Genomic DNA, 19631 nt, shown 5'->3' with positions numbered 1-19631 from the left:
CTTCCTTCCTTCCTTCCTTCCTTCCTTCCTTCCTTCCTTCCTTCCTTCCTTCCCTTCTTTCTTTCTAAGAAGTAGGCTCAGGGCCCCTGGGTGCCTCAGTCAGTTAAGCATCTGGCTCTTGATTTCACCTCAGGCCATGACCTCCCAGGTTCTAGCCCCGAGGTGGAGGGGGGGCTACCTGCTGGAGGCTCTGAGCCTGCTTGAGATTCTCTCCCTCTCTCTGCTCCTCCCCTGCTCGCACTCTCTCCCTCTCTCTCGAAAATAAAATTTAAAAAAAAACTTCAAAAAGAAGAGTGTCTCAAATATTTGGCATCCTCAGGCCACCTAATGGGCACCCTGCATACCTAGAATCAGTTTTATGTATATTTGAAATAATGTGAACGTTGTTTCATGACATGCCTTCATAATGCTATTCTCACTGCCTTGAATTCTTTTTCGTTCACTTTGCTTGGCTGGATCCTTATCTTTCAGGTTTTAAGTCATTTCCACAGAGAAGCCTCTCTCTTACTCTTTACAAGAACCCTGCTTTTTCTCCCTCATCGTTATCAACTAATGATTAATTAAACTTAAAATGTGTTGGGCCTGTTCTACATGCCTTGCATTGTATCAATTAATTTAATTTTCAGGAGAACAACCTGTGGGTAGGTAACTTAAAAAAACAATATTCAACTAAGTGAACTTAAAGATCTAATTGGCTTTTTTGATAAAGATTCATGAATGGGGCAGCATCCCATCCAGCAAGCAGACAGGAGGAGCTCTGAGCTGTACAAAATGGAAGGATTTTATAAATTGAAGGAGGATATGAAAAGGAAGTCAAGAGTGGATTGTTTCAGGCAAGGTTACCTTCCTCTAGAGTAGAGTAAGGTGGGGAGTGCAGATCAGGAAATTCCAGATTTGTTCTTTTATTTTTTTTTTTAATTTGTTTTTTCAACATTTATTTTTGGGACAGAGAGAGACAGAGCATGAACGGGCGAGGGGCAGAGAGAGAGGGAGACACAGAATCGGAAACAGGCTCCAGGCTCTGAGCCATCAGCCCAGAGCCCGACGCGGGGCTCGAACTCACCGACTGCAAGATCGTGACCTGGCTGAAGTCGGACGCTTAACCGACTGCGCCACCCAGGCGCCCCAGATTTGTTCTTTTAAATTCTACTCCTGGGAGAGGCTAAAGGTTACACATTCCTAGTGGGGTTTATCAACAGTGACTCCATTTTGGGGCCTGTTTTTTTTTTTTTTTTTTTTTTTTAACAGGACCACTATCATTCATCCCATTTTTCAGATGGGGAAAAGGTGGCACAGAGTGGCAGAGCTGGGATTACCAAATCAGGTTGATCTGGCTTCAGAGTCCATACCCTTAACTTACCGCAATTTATATTGACAGATTTCATTTTATTTCTTTAGTGACTGTCTCCCTCAATAATCCTCAAGGTCTGGGGGAGCAAGGACTGTGTCTGAAAGGTTCAGAGCTTAGCTTCAAGCTTCAAAAGCTTACCTGGCACACGGTAAATACTGTTGTTGAAGAGATGAATAATTTTAAAAAATTCGACTGGGAGGTCATCAGGTGCATGACTGAATCTCCACACTCTGCCTGATCAGGGGAATCGGGGTGGGAGGATCACCAGGTGGAAGAGGAAGCGAGCGCAGTGACTAGGAGCACCGCAGTCGGAACACGGAATCGGAGTGCAGATCTTCAGTTTCCTCCACTGGAAGATGGTATAGACCGCACCGCCTGGTGCGAAGGGAGACACTGCCCCTTTCTCCATTTCAGAGCGGAGGCCAGGTTTCAACACGTAGCCTCCCATTGCTTCTTGCGAAAGAGCTCAGCGAGAGACGACCGCCTAGGGAAGGAGGCGTGAAGCGCTGTGGAGCTGCGTGACCCTCAGTTCCGCCAGGCGCGAAGTGGGGCGGTGCCACGGGGCAGGGGCGGAGTCCCGACCAGGCCTTGGCAGGCTCCGCCCCCCGGCAGGCGGAAGCGGGCCCGTCCACACCTCCTAGGCCTGGGCGTGTCCGAGCGGGCGCACGCGCGCGCACGGCATGCTGGGAGGGCGGCCGCGCGGCGGCCATTTTGTCTTATCGGCTCCTCTTTAGAGGAGGCTTTTCGGCCTGCAAGCAGGCCGAAGGGATTGGCGACTGTGTCGCCGGCGTTTTCTTTAGCGGGTGCCAGGGCTGGTGGGAGCAGCCGCCCGAGAAAAGCACCATGATTTCGGCCGCGCAGTTGTTGGATGAGTTAATGGGCCGGGACCGAAACCTCGCCCCGGACGAGAAGCGCAGCAACGTGCGGTGGGACCACGAGAGCGTAAGTCCCGCGGGCCTTGGGTCTGTGCCCGGGTGCCGTGGGGGAGGGGAGCGGCGCGGGCCGGGGCCGGTCCGGCCCGCGGCGCGATTTGGGGCGCGGGCAGCGTCAGGGACGAGTGAATCTGTGGCGGGAGGGAGGAGCCCGCCCAGGTCTGGGGATGAAGGATGATTTGTTTTTGTTGTTGTTGTTTTAGTACCTAGGAAGTCGAAGAGGGCCCTTGGCAGAATTGAAGAGCACCTTAGTGAGGCAGGGAAACGCGGGAAAGGATTTTATTACATCTAGAGGCTCCGGAGTTTTCACCTCATTATAAGATAGGGAAAAGGGCACATTCTTCCGTTATTTGGGTTGAGCGTCGTATTTAGACTGAAATTTCTGGCCAGGATTAGTGGTAAAAACCGTGGTACTCTATTACTTTAGTAATAGTTCAATTTCGACGCTTATATGAGGAAATAAAATTTTAAGAGGTCATAACTTGGTAGGGCTTACCATGATGATAAACAGATACTGTTTGATAGCGGTACGTTTTAGTAAGCCCTTCATGTAGATGGTTGTCAAGATTTTTTCTTTCACGTAAAACTCGTTTGATACGAGTACACGTATCTTGATGAGCCCTGAGAAACAGAATTGTTGAATCATTATATTGTACACCTGAACCTAATAAAACACTGTTAATTATACTTGAATAAAAACTCATTTGGTCATTTTAACCTTATGAGTAAGGGTAAATATTATAATCCCATTTTCACAGGTGAGTCTTGAGAGGTTACCCAAGGTCTCTTGGCAAGTTAAGTGGCGAAACTGAACCTAATCTTTGTAGTTGTGTTCACTTTCCACGATTCTATGAAAGTGACTCTCTGCAGATAACCAGTCTATTTCAAGTGTTTTGAACATGCGGTGTAACGTTTTATGTTGGGTCTTAACCTGAAGAGCAGGTGTAGATTTTAACTTTACTTAGCTAGCGGTTATAACCAAACAACGTGGTAATTTAAAGGCGGTTGCTAGTCAAAATATGAAGTGTAGTTGAACAATTAAGCTGTTTTAAAAAGTTGCTTACTCTTTTTTTTTTTTTAATGTAGGCTTTAGTAAAATTTCTTTTTTGTGATGCAGGAAAACAAGTTGGTGCTAGATGAATCCTTTCAGGATCTTAAAAAAATAAGTGGCTAAAGATGTATTGAGGTGTTGCCTGATTCCAAAGTAGTAGGAAGTGTTACAGTAGAATTTATTGTGTGGGGTCAAATTCATGCATCTGTCATTGAACTTAGCAGAAGTGAAGCTTTTTAAAAGCTTTTCTTTCTTTTTTTCTTTCTTTCTTATATTTGGGTTTTTTCTCTGCATGTTAAAATAGGAAGCCGAGTAACTTTGTGGATTGTTTCGACCCTCTTTCTAGGCATCTGTTTGTCACAGTGAAGTCATTTTTTCTTTACTACTTGGGAATCTTTTGTTTTGCAAAACAAAACAAAATTACAATTTAGCTGATGTGCAAATAGGACATTTTGGACATTATTTTGGATTAAAGAGAAAATTGCTTTTGATTGCCTGCTCAACAACTAGAGCAGTCTAATGTCTATGCCTCCTTGGTTTTGAACACGTGTTGTGAAGAAACTTTGTTTTCCTGTTGTATTTTATTGAGCATTGCTTTTAGTTAGCAGCGAGGCTCTCAGAGTAGCGACTTAGGTTTTGTCATCTCAGCTATGATCTTTCACTTTTAGTGCTTCTTGTTGATTTAAACTCTTAGTGCTTGTCACCAAGGTATTTATTCCTTTAATGACAGGTTGCACTTTATTCTCGATCAAGGGATTTGAAAAGCCAATTACTGGTATTTCAGATTTATGTCTGCAGGGAGAATGTTGGTGTTGACCTGGAACAAAGCACATGGCCTCTTCTAAATAAGACTCAATTACTCTGGGGTATAATAAAGCTCTGGAAGCTCGTGGCATCACTTCCGGGTCATTTGCATATTCTTATGCTGTTGGTTGTTAGTGGTAAAATCCTGTGAAAATGGACAACCCCAGCATATACTGTAAGGGTTTCAGGATACTGCAACCTGATATTTCAAAATATTCTTACATTCCCATTCTATCTGGAAATTTTTCTTTGCTACATTTGCACTAGATGGGAAAAGCTGTTTCATCTGGGTGGGGTCCTTTTGTTTAACAACTGAAAGGTTAAAAAAATAGTTCTTGGATGTCTGTATCTGACTGACCTGTGGAATTTGTTTTAAATGCAGATTTCTGTACCTCACCCTGGAGAGATACTGATTTTGTAGCCCTGAGGGAAAACCTTGGAAATCTGGATTTTCTTTAAATGGCCTTATGCGTTCTGAAGCTTGTGAACTACAGCTTCCTCACCCACTTGATTAGTCCTGGGTTTTTAATTGTGACTTAGTAGCACTTGAAGCTCCTTTTTAAGTGAAGGATGCATCTGTGATGCAAATTATCGACCTTTCCTTTGTTATGGTGTCTATGTAACCACTATCCTGATTGAATCTTGGAAAGTGCTTTACTGGAGTTTTACAGGCATTTCCACCTTTGTTGATTGCTACCTCTGGGTCTGAAAGTAGTTTTCAGCTAAAGTCAAATCAGCTTTAATGCCATTCCAAGGATTCATTCATAATCCTGCTACCTCGCTTATTAATATTTTACATTTCCTTGAGGTTATTAGTATTTTTGCATTAGGCAGTTCTGTTAATTCTGAACAACTGCAGTAATGAGGAAAGCATACGATTTTAACTGCCTAGTGTGAGCATCTTTCAGTGGGTGTCCACATGGGAAGATTTCAGTGTTTGTCAGAGAAGGCATTAATAGCTTTCTAATGATCTGAATAGCTCAGATTGTAGGGGATATGTTAAGGTTTGGTCTAGAGTTTTCAGTATCTTTTATATGACATAACAGGAACTTTGTAGTTCAAATTGAGGTTTTTACATTGTAGATCTCAATACGGAAGTGAAATATTTAACTGTTGGCTTAACTCTAAAATGAGATTTCTTGGGACGCCTGGGTGGCTCACTCAGTTAAGTGTCTGACTTTGACTCAGGTCATGATCTCACAGTTTGTGAGTTGGAGCCCCGCATTGAGGCCTGCAGGGAGCCTGCTTGAGAGTGTCTTTCTCCCCTTCTCCCTCCCTCTCCCCCTCCCCCCCCTTGTGCACACGCATACTCTCAAAAAAAAAAAGTGAGATTTCTTTCATCATTTATCAAATTCAAGTATGCCTCCTGCTCAGTGGGGTTTTAATAATTCATGGAGGGAGTTGAACTAAATGTTCTTTTCTAAAATCTTCAGAATGTTAATAGATATTGTCATTGACACTGAAAGCTGTTTGAAAAAGAAAAACAGTCCTGTCCACATGTTTACCTGTGAACTTTGACAACAAAAATTAGTCATTATAGCTCATGACATCTAATGTAAGCATTTTACTGGATAGTTTTCATTCAGTTACAAAGTGTTCGTTTTGTCAGAAATGCAGGCATTTCCTGTCTTACTGTACATAAGTGTTGGGCTTCTCCAAATTGGCAGCAGTCTGTGTGTTGTGTATGTACATAACTGTTGTTTGCAGTTTCCCAAAACATATACAGAAGTAAATACTATAATAAATTGTGTGCCTATGCCCAATGCCACATTAATGCGTTTATTATTGGCAGTATTATAGTCACTATATTCTCTGCCTTTTATTTTGAAGCAGTTCTCTCATTTAAGCTTTAAAGACATCATTATATATCTCTACAATGTAAGGACTTCAAGAGAACATAACCACAATACTGTTATCACACTGAAAATGTTAGGTATTTCTTTAATATTTGCTTCAGGGAAAATGTGCGTATGTATCATTAGAATTGATTTCTTCACAGGGGGAGACAGCTTAAGTTAGTAATAATAGTGCTTCATTGTTTTATGAAATATGTTTAATTTTCTCATTTCTTAGGTGTAAGCTGGGCATATTTTCTGTTTTCATTTATTCAACAAAAATATAGAATAGAACTGTAATAGTATAGATAGGGCACTTGGCCTGAGAGAACCATCAGTCTGGTGACAGATATAAGAGTAAATGTGCTTTTGTAACATGTGGTAAGTGCCACAATAGAACACATATAGCGTCTTGAAAAGCACACATCAGAGGGGCATCTAATAACCTAGACTGGGGTGGTTGGGAAAGGCATCTAAAAGTGGCTCTTAAATACTGGGAATTAGTCTCAGGGAGTGGGAGAGAAGACATGTTACTAGGAGCTGGAGAAGATCTTAGGCTTGAGAAATTGTGAATAGTGCTGGAGGCCTTGTTGCTTTTGTTGGAGAAGGGGATGTGGATAGATGGGCAGAAATCTGGTTTTGAATGATATTTGTAAGCCTTGTTAAAAGTTGGGACTGAATTACATTGGGGAACAAAGGCTTTAAGCAGTAGATGGAATATCAGATTGTTGCCAACATGATGAATTTTAAATGCCAGTATTTAGATGACCAGAAATAGAAATTGAATAAATTCATTCTCTTTAGAATTTGCTTATAAAATGGAACTTGTTATCTCGTGGAACCAAAGATGTGTCCAAGGCTGTTAATAACTTACAATACCAAAGAAACTCTTTTAAGACATTCATAGGATTTTAGCTGGAGACCTATGTTTGTAGGTGTCTTTAAAGACATTTAAAGTTTATTTTTATTATTTTGAGAGGAAACACACACACAAATGAGGGAGGGTCAGAAAGAGAGGGAGAAAGAGAATCCTAAGCAGGCTCCATGCTGTCCTTGCTGGATCCCAAGAATGGTGAGATCATGACCTGAGGGGAAACCAAGAGACCGGCCACTTAACCATCTGAGCCACCCACACGCCCCTGTAAAGACATTTACGTGTGCTTTAATGATTTGAAGACTTCACTGTCTGTAAAATTATAACTAGATGGCCTGTTGGGGTGAGAAACAACTAGGGATTCAACTGACTTGGGGAAAGCAGTTTAACAAAAATAATGCAGACAGCATTGAAAATATTTGATTAGTTCAAGGGAGAATTAATATTGTTTGATTCAAGTGGGTATAGAAAGACAAAAAATAAGGTATTCGTAACATACTTTTGTGATTAGAAGTGGTCTAAATAAATGACCAGAATTGATTGTGCCTTGAAGAAGTGAATGCTAAAAAAAAATAGGACTGTTTTTGTTAAGGTGTAAGTCTTAGCATAGTTTGAGTTAGATATTTATACTTCAGTTTCCTAACATGTGTAAGTGTTCTTTATACTAAATAATCTCATTTAAATACTGATTCCATTAATAATTGGGAGTTGATTTTATTATTTCAAGTTTTCCCTCTGAACTTAGCACCATTAAAAGTATTTTTTACCAAAGTAAACATGCTTGCTATAAAAAATTAAAATTTAACTTGGAAATAGTGAAAGCCTGTCCTTGCCTCCCCTCCCCATTGCCAAATCCCTCTGAAAAACTTGAAAAATTGGTGTGTGTGTTTCTGTGCCTTTCCTGATAATTTACAGATGTATACACATATGTAAGTGAAAGTTACAGATAGCTTAATGTAAATTACGTAACATGTAATTATGTTTATAGACGTGTATACATACGAAAGTGAAAGTTACAGATAGCTTAACGTAATATTATGTAATATATAATTAATTATATTTTTAACAGTTTTAATTTCCATTGTGGCATTTTTCCTTGTTTGTACATAAAAATCTACCTTAATTGGGGCACCTGGCTGGCTCAGTTGGTAGAGCATGTGACTCTTGATCTCAGGGTTGTGAGTTCAAGCCCCACATTGGGTGTAGAGATTACTTAAAAATAAAAATCTTTAAGAAAAAAATCTACCTTAATTTTTAACTTTTTGTTCTCTGGTGGGTATGTAGATTATGTCTAATTCTTTTCCCATTACTAAGCTGCAGAGAACATTCTAGTACATATAGCTGAGTCACTTGTAGGATGGGTTCCTAGAAAGGTGATGGCTAAAGTAAATGCACGTTTTACATTTTGATGGACGCTGCCAAATTGTCCCACAGCCCTCTAGTATGTTTGGAGTATCCTTGTCACAGCACTGTATCTAATGCCAGATATTGTTTTAATTTTTGACAATTTGACTTTGTTTAATATGGGAACTTGCGTTTCAGATTTTCTAGTCAGATTTCCAAGATTGATTATTATTTCTGCTTTCTCTTGACTGCTGATGAATTCACTAAAGGATGCTATTGAGATTGAACTCTTCTGGTCAGTGGTGTTGCCTTAGATTTATCAAGAAGATAAATCACAAGAATCCTGGTCACCCCACTCCCTTGGTGCCTCCCTGTCCCACCGTTGGTTATCAGATTGTTAGGTCCATGGTGCACGTTTAGTAAACATTTGCTGAATAAAAGATTGTTAGTATTTTTAGTTAAAGATCCTTAGTCCCTGGGGAGAGTTTAAAAGAACCAGTCTGGAGGCATCTGAGTGGCTCAGTCAGTTGAGGGTCCAACTTTTTTTTCTTTCTTTATTTGAGAGAGAGAGAGAGCAGTGGAGGGGCAGAGAGGGAGAGAGAATCCCAAGCAGTCTCTATGCTTTGCTTGGAGCCTGCTTGAGATTCTTTCTCCCTCTGTACCCCTCTCCCCTACTTGTGTGTGCTCTCTCTCACTCTCTTCCTGGAAAAGAAAAGAAGCAGTCTAAGTAGCTAGAGTTTAATGGGTAGAATAACATTTTTTAAGTGTATTTATTTTGAGAGAGCAAGAGCGTGTGCAAGCCCATGAGTGAGGAGGGAGGAGTAGAGAGAAAATCCCAAGCAGGCTCCATGCTGTCATGAAGTCATGACCAGAGCCGAAATCAAGAGTCTTGTGGATAGATGCTTAACCAACTGAGCCACCCAGGTTCCCCTAGAGTAACATATTTTGATGTACCAGTCATGTTACAGCGGTATCTTAAGGAGAATTGAAGAGTGGAAAAGAGCACATAGAACTGGATTAGGAAAGTGGCTTCTTTTTTTTTTTTAATTTTTTTTTTTAATGTTCATTTATTTTTGAGACAGAGAGAGACAGAGCATGAAGGAGGAAGGGTCAGAGAGAGGGAGACACAGAATCCGAAACAGGCTCCAGGCTCCGAGCTGTCAGCCCAGAGCCCGACGCGGGGCTTGAACTCACGGACTGTGAGATCATGACCTGAGCCGAAGTCGGCCGCTCAACCGACTGAGCCACCCAGGTGCCCCAGGAAAGTGGCTTCTAATCTGGATTTTGTAAATAGCGAGGTGCTTTTAGGGCAGGTCATGTGGTTGATCTCTTAAATGGGGTGATTGGACTAAATTCTAGGTAGCACCTGGTTAGCCCACTGGTAGGCATGTCTTAGTTGGTGTCCATAGTGTGTAAAACCATTAAAAAAAAAAAAAGTATGGTAAAAATCAGACTAATTTGTCCCCTCTCCTCATGTAACAAACATATAATTTAAATATTATAATCTTGCTATGAAATAGTGTTGTCTACTTTTTTTTAGATGAGGAAACCAAGAGTTAGTCTATAGTTCACAATGGATAAGTGTGAGCCAAGATTCAAGCTCCGCACTGTGTTGTCTCTCCAAGCATACCTGTTTACACTTCCCCATTTCATACTATCATAATCTTTTTTCACATATTGTTTTCCTTATGCCTAGAATGCCTTACAGTCTTTCTCCTTCTGAACTGAAGAACCAGTTCAAGCTTCACCACCTGTGATGACCTGACAGTCCTGATTAAATTCACTTCTGTGTCTGGTGTTGCATGTATATTCTAGTACACTCTATATTTTGTTTTTGATTGTCTTCGATGAGACTGATCTTCCTGAAGAGTAGGTCTTAATTCATTCTTGGATTTCTAGCATTGTTTTTAGCACATAGTCTTAAATTATTATTGAAGTGTCACTTTCTACTTTTTAAAATTAAAATGTCATCTAAAATTAAATGCCACTTTGTTTATTTTTTGAGAGAGACAGACAGAGAGAGGGACAGAGGATCTGAAGTGGACTCCATGCTGAGAGCAGAGAGCCCAATGTGGGGGCTTAAACTCACAAACCATGAGATCATGACCTGAACCGAAGGCGGTTGCTTAACCCACTGAGATGCCCCTTTGACTTTAGTTTTTAAGGGTTTTTAAAAAAAATTCCTTTAGGTAATCTTCACACTCAATGTGGGGCTCAAACTCAAAACCCTGAGATTAAGAGTCACATGTTCCACAGATTGACTGAGCCAGCCAGGTGCCCCTAAATGGCACTTTATTTATTTGTTTGCTTGCTTGCTTATTTATTTAACTTAACTTTAAAGTCAGTAAGTTTGTTTTTTTTTTTTTTTTTTTTTTTTTTTTATGTTTGTTTATTTTTGAGAGAGACAGAGCCAGAGCATGAGAAGGAGAGAGGGAGACACAGAATCTGAAGCAGGCTCCAGGCTCCGAGCTGTCAGCACAGAGCCCGACGCGGGGCTGGAACTCACAGACTGTGAGATCATGACCTGAGCTGAAGTCAGATGCTTAATCGACTGAGCCACCCAGGCGCCCTAGTTTTTTTGTTTTGTTTTTTAATGTTCATTTATTTTTTTTTTTATTTAAAATTTTTTTTTCAACGTTTTTTATTTATTTTGGGGACAGAGAGAGACAGAGCATGAACGGGGGAGGGACAGAGAGAGAGGGAGACACAGAATCGGAAACAGGCTCCAGGCTCCGAGCCATCAGCCCAGAGCCCGACGCGGGGCTCGAACTCCCGGACCGCGAGATCGTGACCTGGCTGAAGTCGGACGCTTAACCGACTGCGCCACCCAGGCGCCCCTGTTCATTTATTTTTAAGAGTACGAGTGGGGAAGGGGTAGAGAGAGAAGGAGACAGAATCTGAAGCAGGCTCCAGGTTCTGAGCTGTCAACACAGAGCCCACATGGGGCTTGAACTCACGAACCATGAGATCATGACCTGAACTAAAGTTGGACGCTTAACCGACTGAGCCATCCAGGCACCCCTCAATAAGTTTTTATTTAATGAATTTTACATGTGATTCCTTCCACTGCCAATCACCATAGTTCCTCCAAAGTCAGAATCATTATCTTCAAAAAAAACTCTTAGAAAAAGAGCTTTTTTGTTCAATCTGAATTCACTGTCCAGAGTTCCTTCTGTTGGGCTTCTTTGATCTCCACTTGAATGTGGACATATTTCAAAAATGCCCACCTGTAATCTTTGGGATCCAATTTCTTTAGGGCCCTCTAACTGCCACTTTAAATTAAAATCCCATGCAGTACTTAATTAGATTTGAGAATGTGTTTATTTAATTGAAAATACTTTATTGAAGTTTTATGTAAAAACTGACATAGAACATTTAGACTTAGAGTTTTGGCCACTTAGACTCTACATTTATTTATTATTTTTAATTTCTTTTTAATGTGGGGCCTGAACTCATGGTCTCAAGGTCAGGAGTCACATGCTCCACTGACCAGGCACCCAAGAATCTACTATTTTTGAGAAAGTCTTATTTGTATAAATGAAACTTAGGGTTTATGGTAAACTAGAAATATTTTAGTTTTAAAAAACAACATATATCAGTTTATGACAAACATTGAAGCTTAGTAGTAATCACCAGTTTTACAGAAAAGGTAAGCCACAGGTAAAGCCCAGAGTCAGATCTGGGTCCATTTGATTTCAGTGAAAAATATTAAAACTAAGATTCAGTAAGTACTATATTGATATTTCATTACCAAAAAGAATTGTATGATTTCCTGTCTAGAAAAAAGTTTATGTTTACTTGTATTTTAGAGTCAGGAGAGGGACCATAGAGCTGTTTATTCCTTTTGTGTGTGTGTGTGTGTGTGTGTTTAGGTTTATTTTTATTTATTTTGAGAGTGAGTGAGAGCAGTGGGGACAAGGGCAGAGAGAGGGGGAGACAGAAGCTGGCTCGCTCTATCAGCACAGACCACGATGCACACAAACTGTGAGATGGTGACCTGAGCTGAAGTTGGACACTTAACTGATTTGAGCGACCTAGGTGCCCCAATTGATTGATTTTTAAAGTTTTATTTAAATAATCTGTATACTCAACGTGGGGCTCCAACTCAAAGCCGAGACTGAGTCAGATGCTGTTCTGACTGAGCCAGCCAGGCACCCCTCAATTTCAAATTTAACATCCAGTCCTATGTATTTACAAAGAATTCTCTTAAATTTAACATACCTTTTCTTTTCATACCTTTCAGTGTTGCACATTAATTACCTAATAACAATGAAGTAGTATAAGAAAGAAGGAGATATTTTGGAATTTTGCTTAACAGTTTTTAGTTTTTGGTTTGCAGTGTATAGAATTAAATAATCAGCTAGGGCAGTCTTGGAATATATCTGAAGGAGTTAAGAGTAAGTACTAATGGAGAGAATTAAAAGTCAGTTTCGTGTTAATAGTCTTTGCTTATACTGTAGGAGCCCATGAGGAGTCGCTTAGTGAAGTGCTCGTGTGTGAAAATATCCAGGGCGTTTCAGGGCTTGTTACAGGATCTCTTAAAGGAAAATACCCACCCAGATTACTTTATATGAATGTTATTTGTAATTTAGACAGTGATTTCCAAATTCTAATCTGTAAATTGGTTCTGGTCTTTAACAGAGTTAGAACGATGATAACAGTGTAGGGTTTTTTTTTTGTTTTCAGTAAAGTTAAAATTTTCCCTTGTGGATATCTTTCCCATATTTGTTGTTGCTTTATGAGGAGAGCGGTGATTAAAAGTAGATAGATAGTAGGAGGGTCGCCTGGGTGGCTGAGTCCGTTAAGCATCCGACTTTGGCTCAGGTCATGATCTCCTGGTTCAGGGGTTCGAGCTCCGTGTCAGGCTCTTGCTGACAGCTCAGAGCCTGGAGCCAGCTTCGGATTCTGTGTCTCCCTCTCTTTCGGCCCCTCCTCCCTTTTCTCGCTCTCTCTCTCTCTCTCTCTCTCTCAAAAATAAACAAACATTAAACAAAAAAAGGTAGATAGTAGGAAATTCTGGTGACTCTTCGTTCATCCTGACATTTTTTAGTGAAATCTGGGAGTTGGAAAGTCACGAATTTAAAAACTAATAGGGTTTAACAAACGAACCTGTTCTTATACTTATTTGGTTGAAAGATGAAGGTTAAAAAATGAGAAAATAGTTATTTCGTACCCTTTTCCAATATAGTTTTAAAACTGAACAACTTAAAAAATTTAAGTACCTTTGTTTTTCTTCACTAGGTTTGTAAATATTATCTCTGTGGTTTTTGTCCTGCGGAATTGTTCACAAACACTCGTTCTGATCTTGGTAAGTGAATTTTCTATGTAACTTATATCAAATTACGATTTAAAATAAAAACTTGTACTTTATAAATTCTGAAAACTTTTCTCTTAAATAAGGTTTGTTGATAAAATAATTTCTTTCTTGGCTTAGACTTTTATACTAATAAATGCCAGTCTAGTTAAACACGGTAGCTTACATGAACATACATGTCTATTTCCACTCCTTCCCAAATCCCTCCACTAAAATGAAAATTTAAAAACAAGAAAGGTATAAACAAGAAGAGATAACATTAGAGATGTCAACAAATTTTTGGAAGATGACAAGTGGATGGAATAGTAGCAGCAAACTCAACAGAGAAACCCTGTACCCTAAAAGTCTGCCGAAGGGAATATTAAAAGGAAGTGAGTGAGTGATCAGCAGAACCTTGGACAGGCTCAGGATTTGGAGGTACCACGTACCCTAGAACATAGTCATGGGGCTGAAAATTAAAAATTAGTCTAGTTCATGGTCTCTCAACCTTGACATTTGACATTTTGAGCTGGATGATTTTGTTTTAGGGGGGGCTGTCTTGTGTATTGTAAGACGTTCAGTAGCATTCCTGGCTTCTACCCACTAGATGCAGGTAGCCCTTGAGTGTGACAACCAAAAACATCTAAAAAGGCATTGCCAAATGTCCTTGGAGAGACTCGTAAGACCTGTGCATCTGGTGATTCGACTTCTACCCCCACAACCTGGAGATACTAGGGGGTTATTTTCTGGAGAAATTGGACCACTGAGACTGTAGTTCATCTGAACCACAGATTGCAAAAAAAAAAAACCCAGTTGAGTGACTTCTCCCAACAATGGTACATAATTAGTATCATTTTAGAAACGTAAAAGAGAAGTTAATTCATTAAGCACGATGCTTGCCCAGCTCATCAGAAGCACATTAGGACTGGACAAATCTAGATATTGGGATTCCGGACATAGCACAGGGCAGTCGTGAGTAAAAATGAGACTTATAAGAGAGTTAAGTCTATATTCTTACTAGTGGGGTTTTCCCATTCCCTTCCTCTGCCCTGTTCCTAGAAGGATACAGCCAGATGTTTTTCCTCAGGCAGAAGAGAAGAGGAGTCTTTAGAGAAAGTGAACAGTTCCAGAGAAGTGATCTACAGGTACTGACCCTTGGGGAATCTCCTAAAAGAATTTTGCTGCCTTATTTTCCTGTGGTAAAGCCCATTTGTTGATAAACCCTGCCTGTGCATACCAACTTCCAGTTAGATTTTGGAAGTGTTTTTCCAGCCAAGGAATCCAAGTTAGGCCTTTGAAGAAAACTTTCAAAACAAAAGATTAACCAAAACCAATAAGAGAGGGAAAAAAGTTTAGTGAAATTAGAGATAAGGGGGGAAGGAGAAGAAAAGGTATTAAAAGTCTTTTTTTTTTTTTTTTTTTTTTTTTTAAGTAAGCTCTGTGGCTAACGTGGGGCTTGAACTCATGACCCTGAGTTGTATGCTCTACCAACTGAGCCAGCCAGGCACTCTAAAATATTAAAAGTCATAACTAAATTTAGTATCTTCAGAGAAATAAGAGAGGACATCAGAAATAGGATGCTATATAAAAAGGGACCTTTTGAAAAACCAAAAGAACTCTTGGAAATTAGGACTGGAGAAATCTGAATAAAATCACTATAAAGGTTTGAGAATAAAGTCAAAGAAATTTGCTGGAATGTTGGGTGATCGCACAGAAAATACTAAAATTTGACAAAATTGTATCAGTCCAACACTAATTAGAAATTCTAGAGAAAGCAGAAGAGAGCAAATTAAAAATTCTACAATACTGAAGGACGTTAGTCTCTTGATTGAGCGTGTCCTTTAAATGCTCAGCACACTGGATGAGAAAAGATCCATCCCAAGGCACACCACTGAAATTTCAGAATGGTGGGGGTGGGCCAGGAGCACACAAGATTATGAATCCGAATGGCCTCAGATTTGTCAGTAACAGCACTGGACGCTTGAAGACTTTGGAGAAACACCCTCAGGATTCTGAGTGAAAATATATTTTTTACTGGGTTAGCTATATAGCCAAACATCAAAGCCTGCAGGTGAAAAAAAGACATTTTCAGATATGCAAGATCTCAGCAAATTTATCTCCCATGATTCTTTTCTCTGGAAATTCCACCGACACATGAGTGTAAGACCAAGGAGAAAAACAAGAGATCCAGTAAACTGCATCCAGTGCAGACCAGAAAAGGAACCTCTTAGGATGACAACTCTTATCAGTGAGTTTAGAAAATACGCAGCTGGATTGAAACAGAACAGAAAGCTCAGGGATGAAATTGAAGCTGATTATCTGATAGATTTGGAATCTTGAGAAAAATTAGTATTGAGGGAATTTCTGTAGCTGAATTAAAGTGAGAAGAATTTGGAGATACAGAAAATTAAGCAAATGAAAAGAATTCCAGCGAAAGTACGAAGTATATCATAAGTCCTCATAATGCTCCTTTTGTTGGACTCAGCAAGTAATAGTACTTGTATAGTCAAAATATAAAGTGTTTATTGAACCTAAAGTTTTGATGTCTAAGATTAACCAGGAAAAGGCAAAATTGTTTAGAAATATGGAAATAAATTCCGGAAGGCGTAGGTGACGTGGTTAAAATCTGTTGCCTTCTGGAGGTGGGTGGGGGTGGGACTAGGTCAGTATTCTTGTACTCTTTGGCTTTGTTTGCAGATGCCCCAAATTAGTAAAAGATCAGCAGGTTGGCCCTCATTACAGTTTTTTTCTTGGGTGGCAGTAGGAATGATTTCTCTTTCCATGCATTCCCTCTTCTTTCTTCTTACTGTATAGTTGCTCTCCGTTATACTGATCTTGAAGATTAATGGGAACAATTTTTATGTGTTTACTTTGGGCACATTGCTTTGTGATTCATTAGGCCCAATTTAGGTGTGTACAGACTACTCAGTGATCAAATGGATCTTTTTTTAAAGAAATTTCTTTTGGCAAGAGGAAAGGTTAACATCCCCAATAATTTATACATTACATTTCTCATTTTTTTTTCAGGTCCATGTGAGAAAATTCATGATGAAAATCTTCGGAAACAGTAAGTTGTCTTTTGAGGTCCTTTCCCCTTGGTCAGTTATTTGGTTTAAAGGGGACAAGGATTAAAGAAATAATTGCAATTAGTATAAAATGAATGTCTTGTTGGGGTTCTATTCAATAGGTGGGATGGTAGAAAGTCAAAGCTTCAAAAATGATACTGTTAGCCACCACATGAGTGCATACTATATGCTTAAATACTAATAAATCCTGATCTTTTTTTTTAAGAGCCCTGATTTTTTTTTAATATTTATTCTGAGAGAGAGAGAGAAGGTGTGTGTGCACATGAGGTGGGGAGGGGCAGAGAAAGAGGGAGAGAATCCCAAGTAGGCTCCATGCTCAGCACAGAGCCCAGGGTAGGGTTCTGTCTCATGATCCTGGAATCATGACCTGAGCTGAAATCAAGAGTGGGATGCTTAAACTACTGAGCCACCCAGGCGCCCCTTAAAATCCCTGATTTTATAAATGAGACTTATCCTGGGGCGAGGGTCACAGGTCCAGTATTGTGGTAGAGCTGGCGAAACACCTAGATTTGCCTTATCTGTGCTCTTAACCAGACAAAATGCTAAGTACTACTTTCCTTTTACCAAGCTGAGGGACTAGAAATTTTCTTAAACACTTGATTTACCCTTCAGAGTAAATACAGCAGTGTATAAGATTAGTTAAGGGGTGCCTGGGTGGCTCAGTTGGTTGGGTGTCATGATCTCATGGCTCGTGAGTTCGACCCCTGCTGCGGGCTCTGTGCTGACAGCTCAGAGCCTGGAGTCTGCTTCAGAGTCTGTGTGTGTGTGTCTGTGTGTGTGTCTGTGTGTGTGTCTGTCTCTGTCTCTCTTTCTCTCTGTCTCTGTCTCTCTCTCTCTCTCTCTCTCTCTCTCTCTCTCTCTGCCCCTCCCCACTCATGCTCTCTCTCTTCAAAAATAAACATTAACAAAAATAGTTAAGAGAATATGTGAGTTTTAATGGATAAAGATGTGGAAAGAAAGTAACGCTTGTTTATTCTTATCAGGTATGAGAAGAGTTCTCGTTTTATGAAAGTTGGCTATGAGAGAGATTTTTTGCGATACCTGCAGAGCTTACTTGCAGAAGTAGAACGTAGAATTAGACGAGGCCATGCTCGTTTGGCATTATCTCAAAACCAGCAGTCTTCTGGGGTGAGTATGAAATTAATTTGTTAGTCTTTGTAATATGTCCCTTTTCTCTGGAGACCCAGAGGCCTCTGTAGTATTGAAACTTGTGTTCAGGTTCATTAATTTGTGTTCTTTTAGAATGACATAAACTTAAAAGGCATTCATTTTTTTCATTCTTTATTAGTAGTACTGATTTTGCTAATCATTAAGATTTTTCTTCTAATTATTAGTAACTGATAAAATATGTAATTGACTATTTGAAGGTAATTGAGTTATCCTTGTGATATTCAGTATTTTAACGGATGAATGCAAGTGTTATGTATGGTATGTGAGAGCTTGAATATTCCTGTGTTTTACTTACTGATAATACATTTATTTTCTTTTCAATAGGCAGCTGGTCCAACAGGCAAAAATGAAGAAAAAATTCAGGTTCTAACAGATAAAATTGATGTACTCCTGCAGCAGGTAAGAATTGTATATGTGAATAACAGAAAATCCTTGGAATAGTCCTTAACCAAAGAAGATAAAGGGATGGCAAATACATACATGTAAAGATGCTCGAAGTCATTAGTCATTAGATAAATACAAATTAAAACCACAATGAGACACTTACTGTTCATTCTTCTGTTAGAATGGCTAAAGCTAAGACGACTGGCCATACCAAGTGTTAATGAAGATGTGGGCAAACTGGAACTATCATACACTGCTGGTCGGAGCTAAAAATGGTATAGCCACTTTGGAAAGAGGAGGTTTCTTAAAAAGTTAAGACGCGTCATGAGTCATTCCAGTCCTAGATATTGACCCAAGAGAAATGAAAGCATATGTTTACACAGGGTTGTATAATAGCAGCTTTGTTTGTAATTGGCAAAAACCCTTAAACTGGAAACTGCTCAAATGTCTATCAGTAGACAAATGGATAAATGCTGTGATGCATCCATGCAGTGGAATATGGCTCGGTAATAAAAATGAATGTAACAGTGGGTGAATTTTAAGATAATTAAGGCTGAGTGAAAGAAGCCAGGCCAAAAAAAGGAATAAGTACATAATTCCATTTACATAAAATCCTAAAAAATGCAAACTAGTCTGTAGTGACAGAAAACAGATCAGTGGCTGCCTGGGGAGGAGGTGCTACAAAGCAAATTTAGGGTGATGGATGTGTTCATTATGTAGATGATGGTGTTAGTTTCATGGTTGTCAAAACTTACCAGATTGTACACCTTAAAAATATGCAGTTTATTGCATGTCAAATACGCTTTACTAATGCTGTAAAAAATCAAAAGGGTAAATTTGACCCAAAGAGGCTTCAATAAACAAAATTAGACAAAAGACCCAAAACAACCACTAAATGCTAATGAAACTTGGGAAAGAACGGAAAAATACTTAGGTAGTTTGGTTAGAAAGGAGTCTTGACTGCATTTTTTTTTTTTTTAATCCCTCTTAGATTGAAGAATTAGGATCTGAAGGAAAAGTAGAAGAAGCCCAGGGAATGATGAAATTAGTTGAACAGTTAAAAGAAGAGAGAGAGTTGCTTAGATCCACGACCTCGGTGAGTAGCAACCTCATTTTGATTTATCCAGGCTCTTCACTGTGAATTACTACGACCTGTTGCTACTTGAGAATCTTTGTAGACAATTTTCTAACGTCCTAAATCAGGAGTTTGCAAACTGTATCTTAAAAGGCCACACAGTAAATACTTCAGGTTTGCAGGCCAGAAGATCCCTGGCAGCTACCAAGCTCGGCTTTTATTTTATGAAAGCGACTTTGGACAGTGTATAAACAAATTGACGTGGCTGTGTTCCAATAAAACTTTTATTTACAAAAACAAGCCTCTAGGTACTGGCATGCCAGCCCATGCCTTAGGACTACTCATTTGGGCCTGGGTTTTGCTTTCTTGTTCCGATAAATTACTCTGTGTGTGTGTGTGTGTGTGTGTGTGTGTGTGTGTGTGTGTGTGTGT

At 39.7% G+C, this 19631-nt stretch overlaps 1 protein-coding gene across 10 annotated transcripts in view; it reads left to right on the top strand.

Annotated features, from left to right (window-relative positions):
• The first annotated feature begins 2049 nt into the window (after positions 1–2049).
• Positions 2050–19631, top strand: part of LUC7L3 (LUC7 like 3 pre-mRNA splicing factor) — a 26678-nt gene continuing 9096 nt past the window's right edge. For 5 of the 10 annotated variants that reach the window (XR_005797480.1, XR_005797481.1, XR_005797482.1 and 2 more), the window contains exons 1-6: positions 2052–2293; positions 13433–13499; positions 16512–16551; positions 17554–17698; positions 18065–18139; positions 19116–19220. Coding sequence is in view for 7 of the 10 variants with exons in the window: in XM_040497140.1 (XP_040353074.1) it covers positions 2195–2293; positions 13433–13499; positions 16512–16551; positions 17554–17698; positions 18065–18139; positions 19116–19220 (531 nt within the window). In the remaining 3 variants the exon portion in view is untranslated. Of the gene's footprint in view, positions 2294–13432; positions 13500–14543; positions 14630–16511; positions 16552–17553; positions 17699–18064; positions 18140–19115; positions 19221–19631 lie in introns of those variants that run through there. The other 5 variants (XM_040497137.1, XM_040497139.1, XM_040497138.1 and 2 more) reach the window with 3 other exon arrangements.

This window comes from Herpailurus yagouaroundi, unplaced genomic scaffold (genome assembly GCF_014898765.1).
Source record: "Herpailurus yagouaroundi ecotype Mexico unplaced genomic scaffold, PumYag 189, whole genome shotgun sequence".
NCBI lineage: Eukaryota > Metazoa > Chordata > Mammalia > Carnivora > Felidae > Herpailurus > Herpailurus yagouaroundi.
The sequence above is the reverse complement of the archived record's forward strand: the minus strand, read 5'-3'. Positions and strand labels throughout refer to the sequence as shown.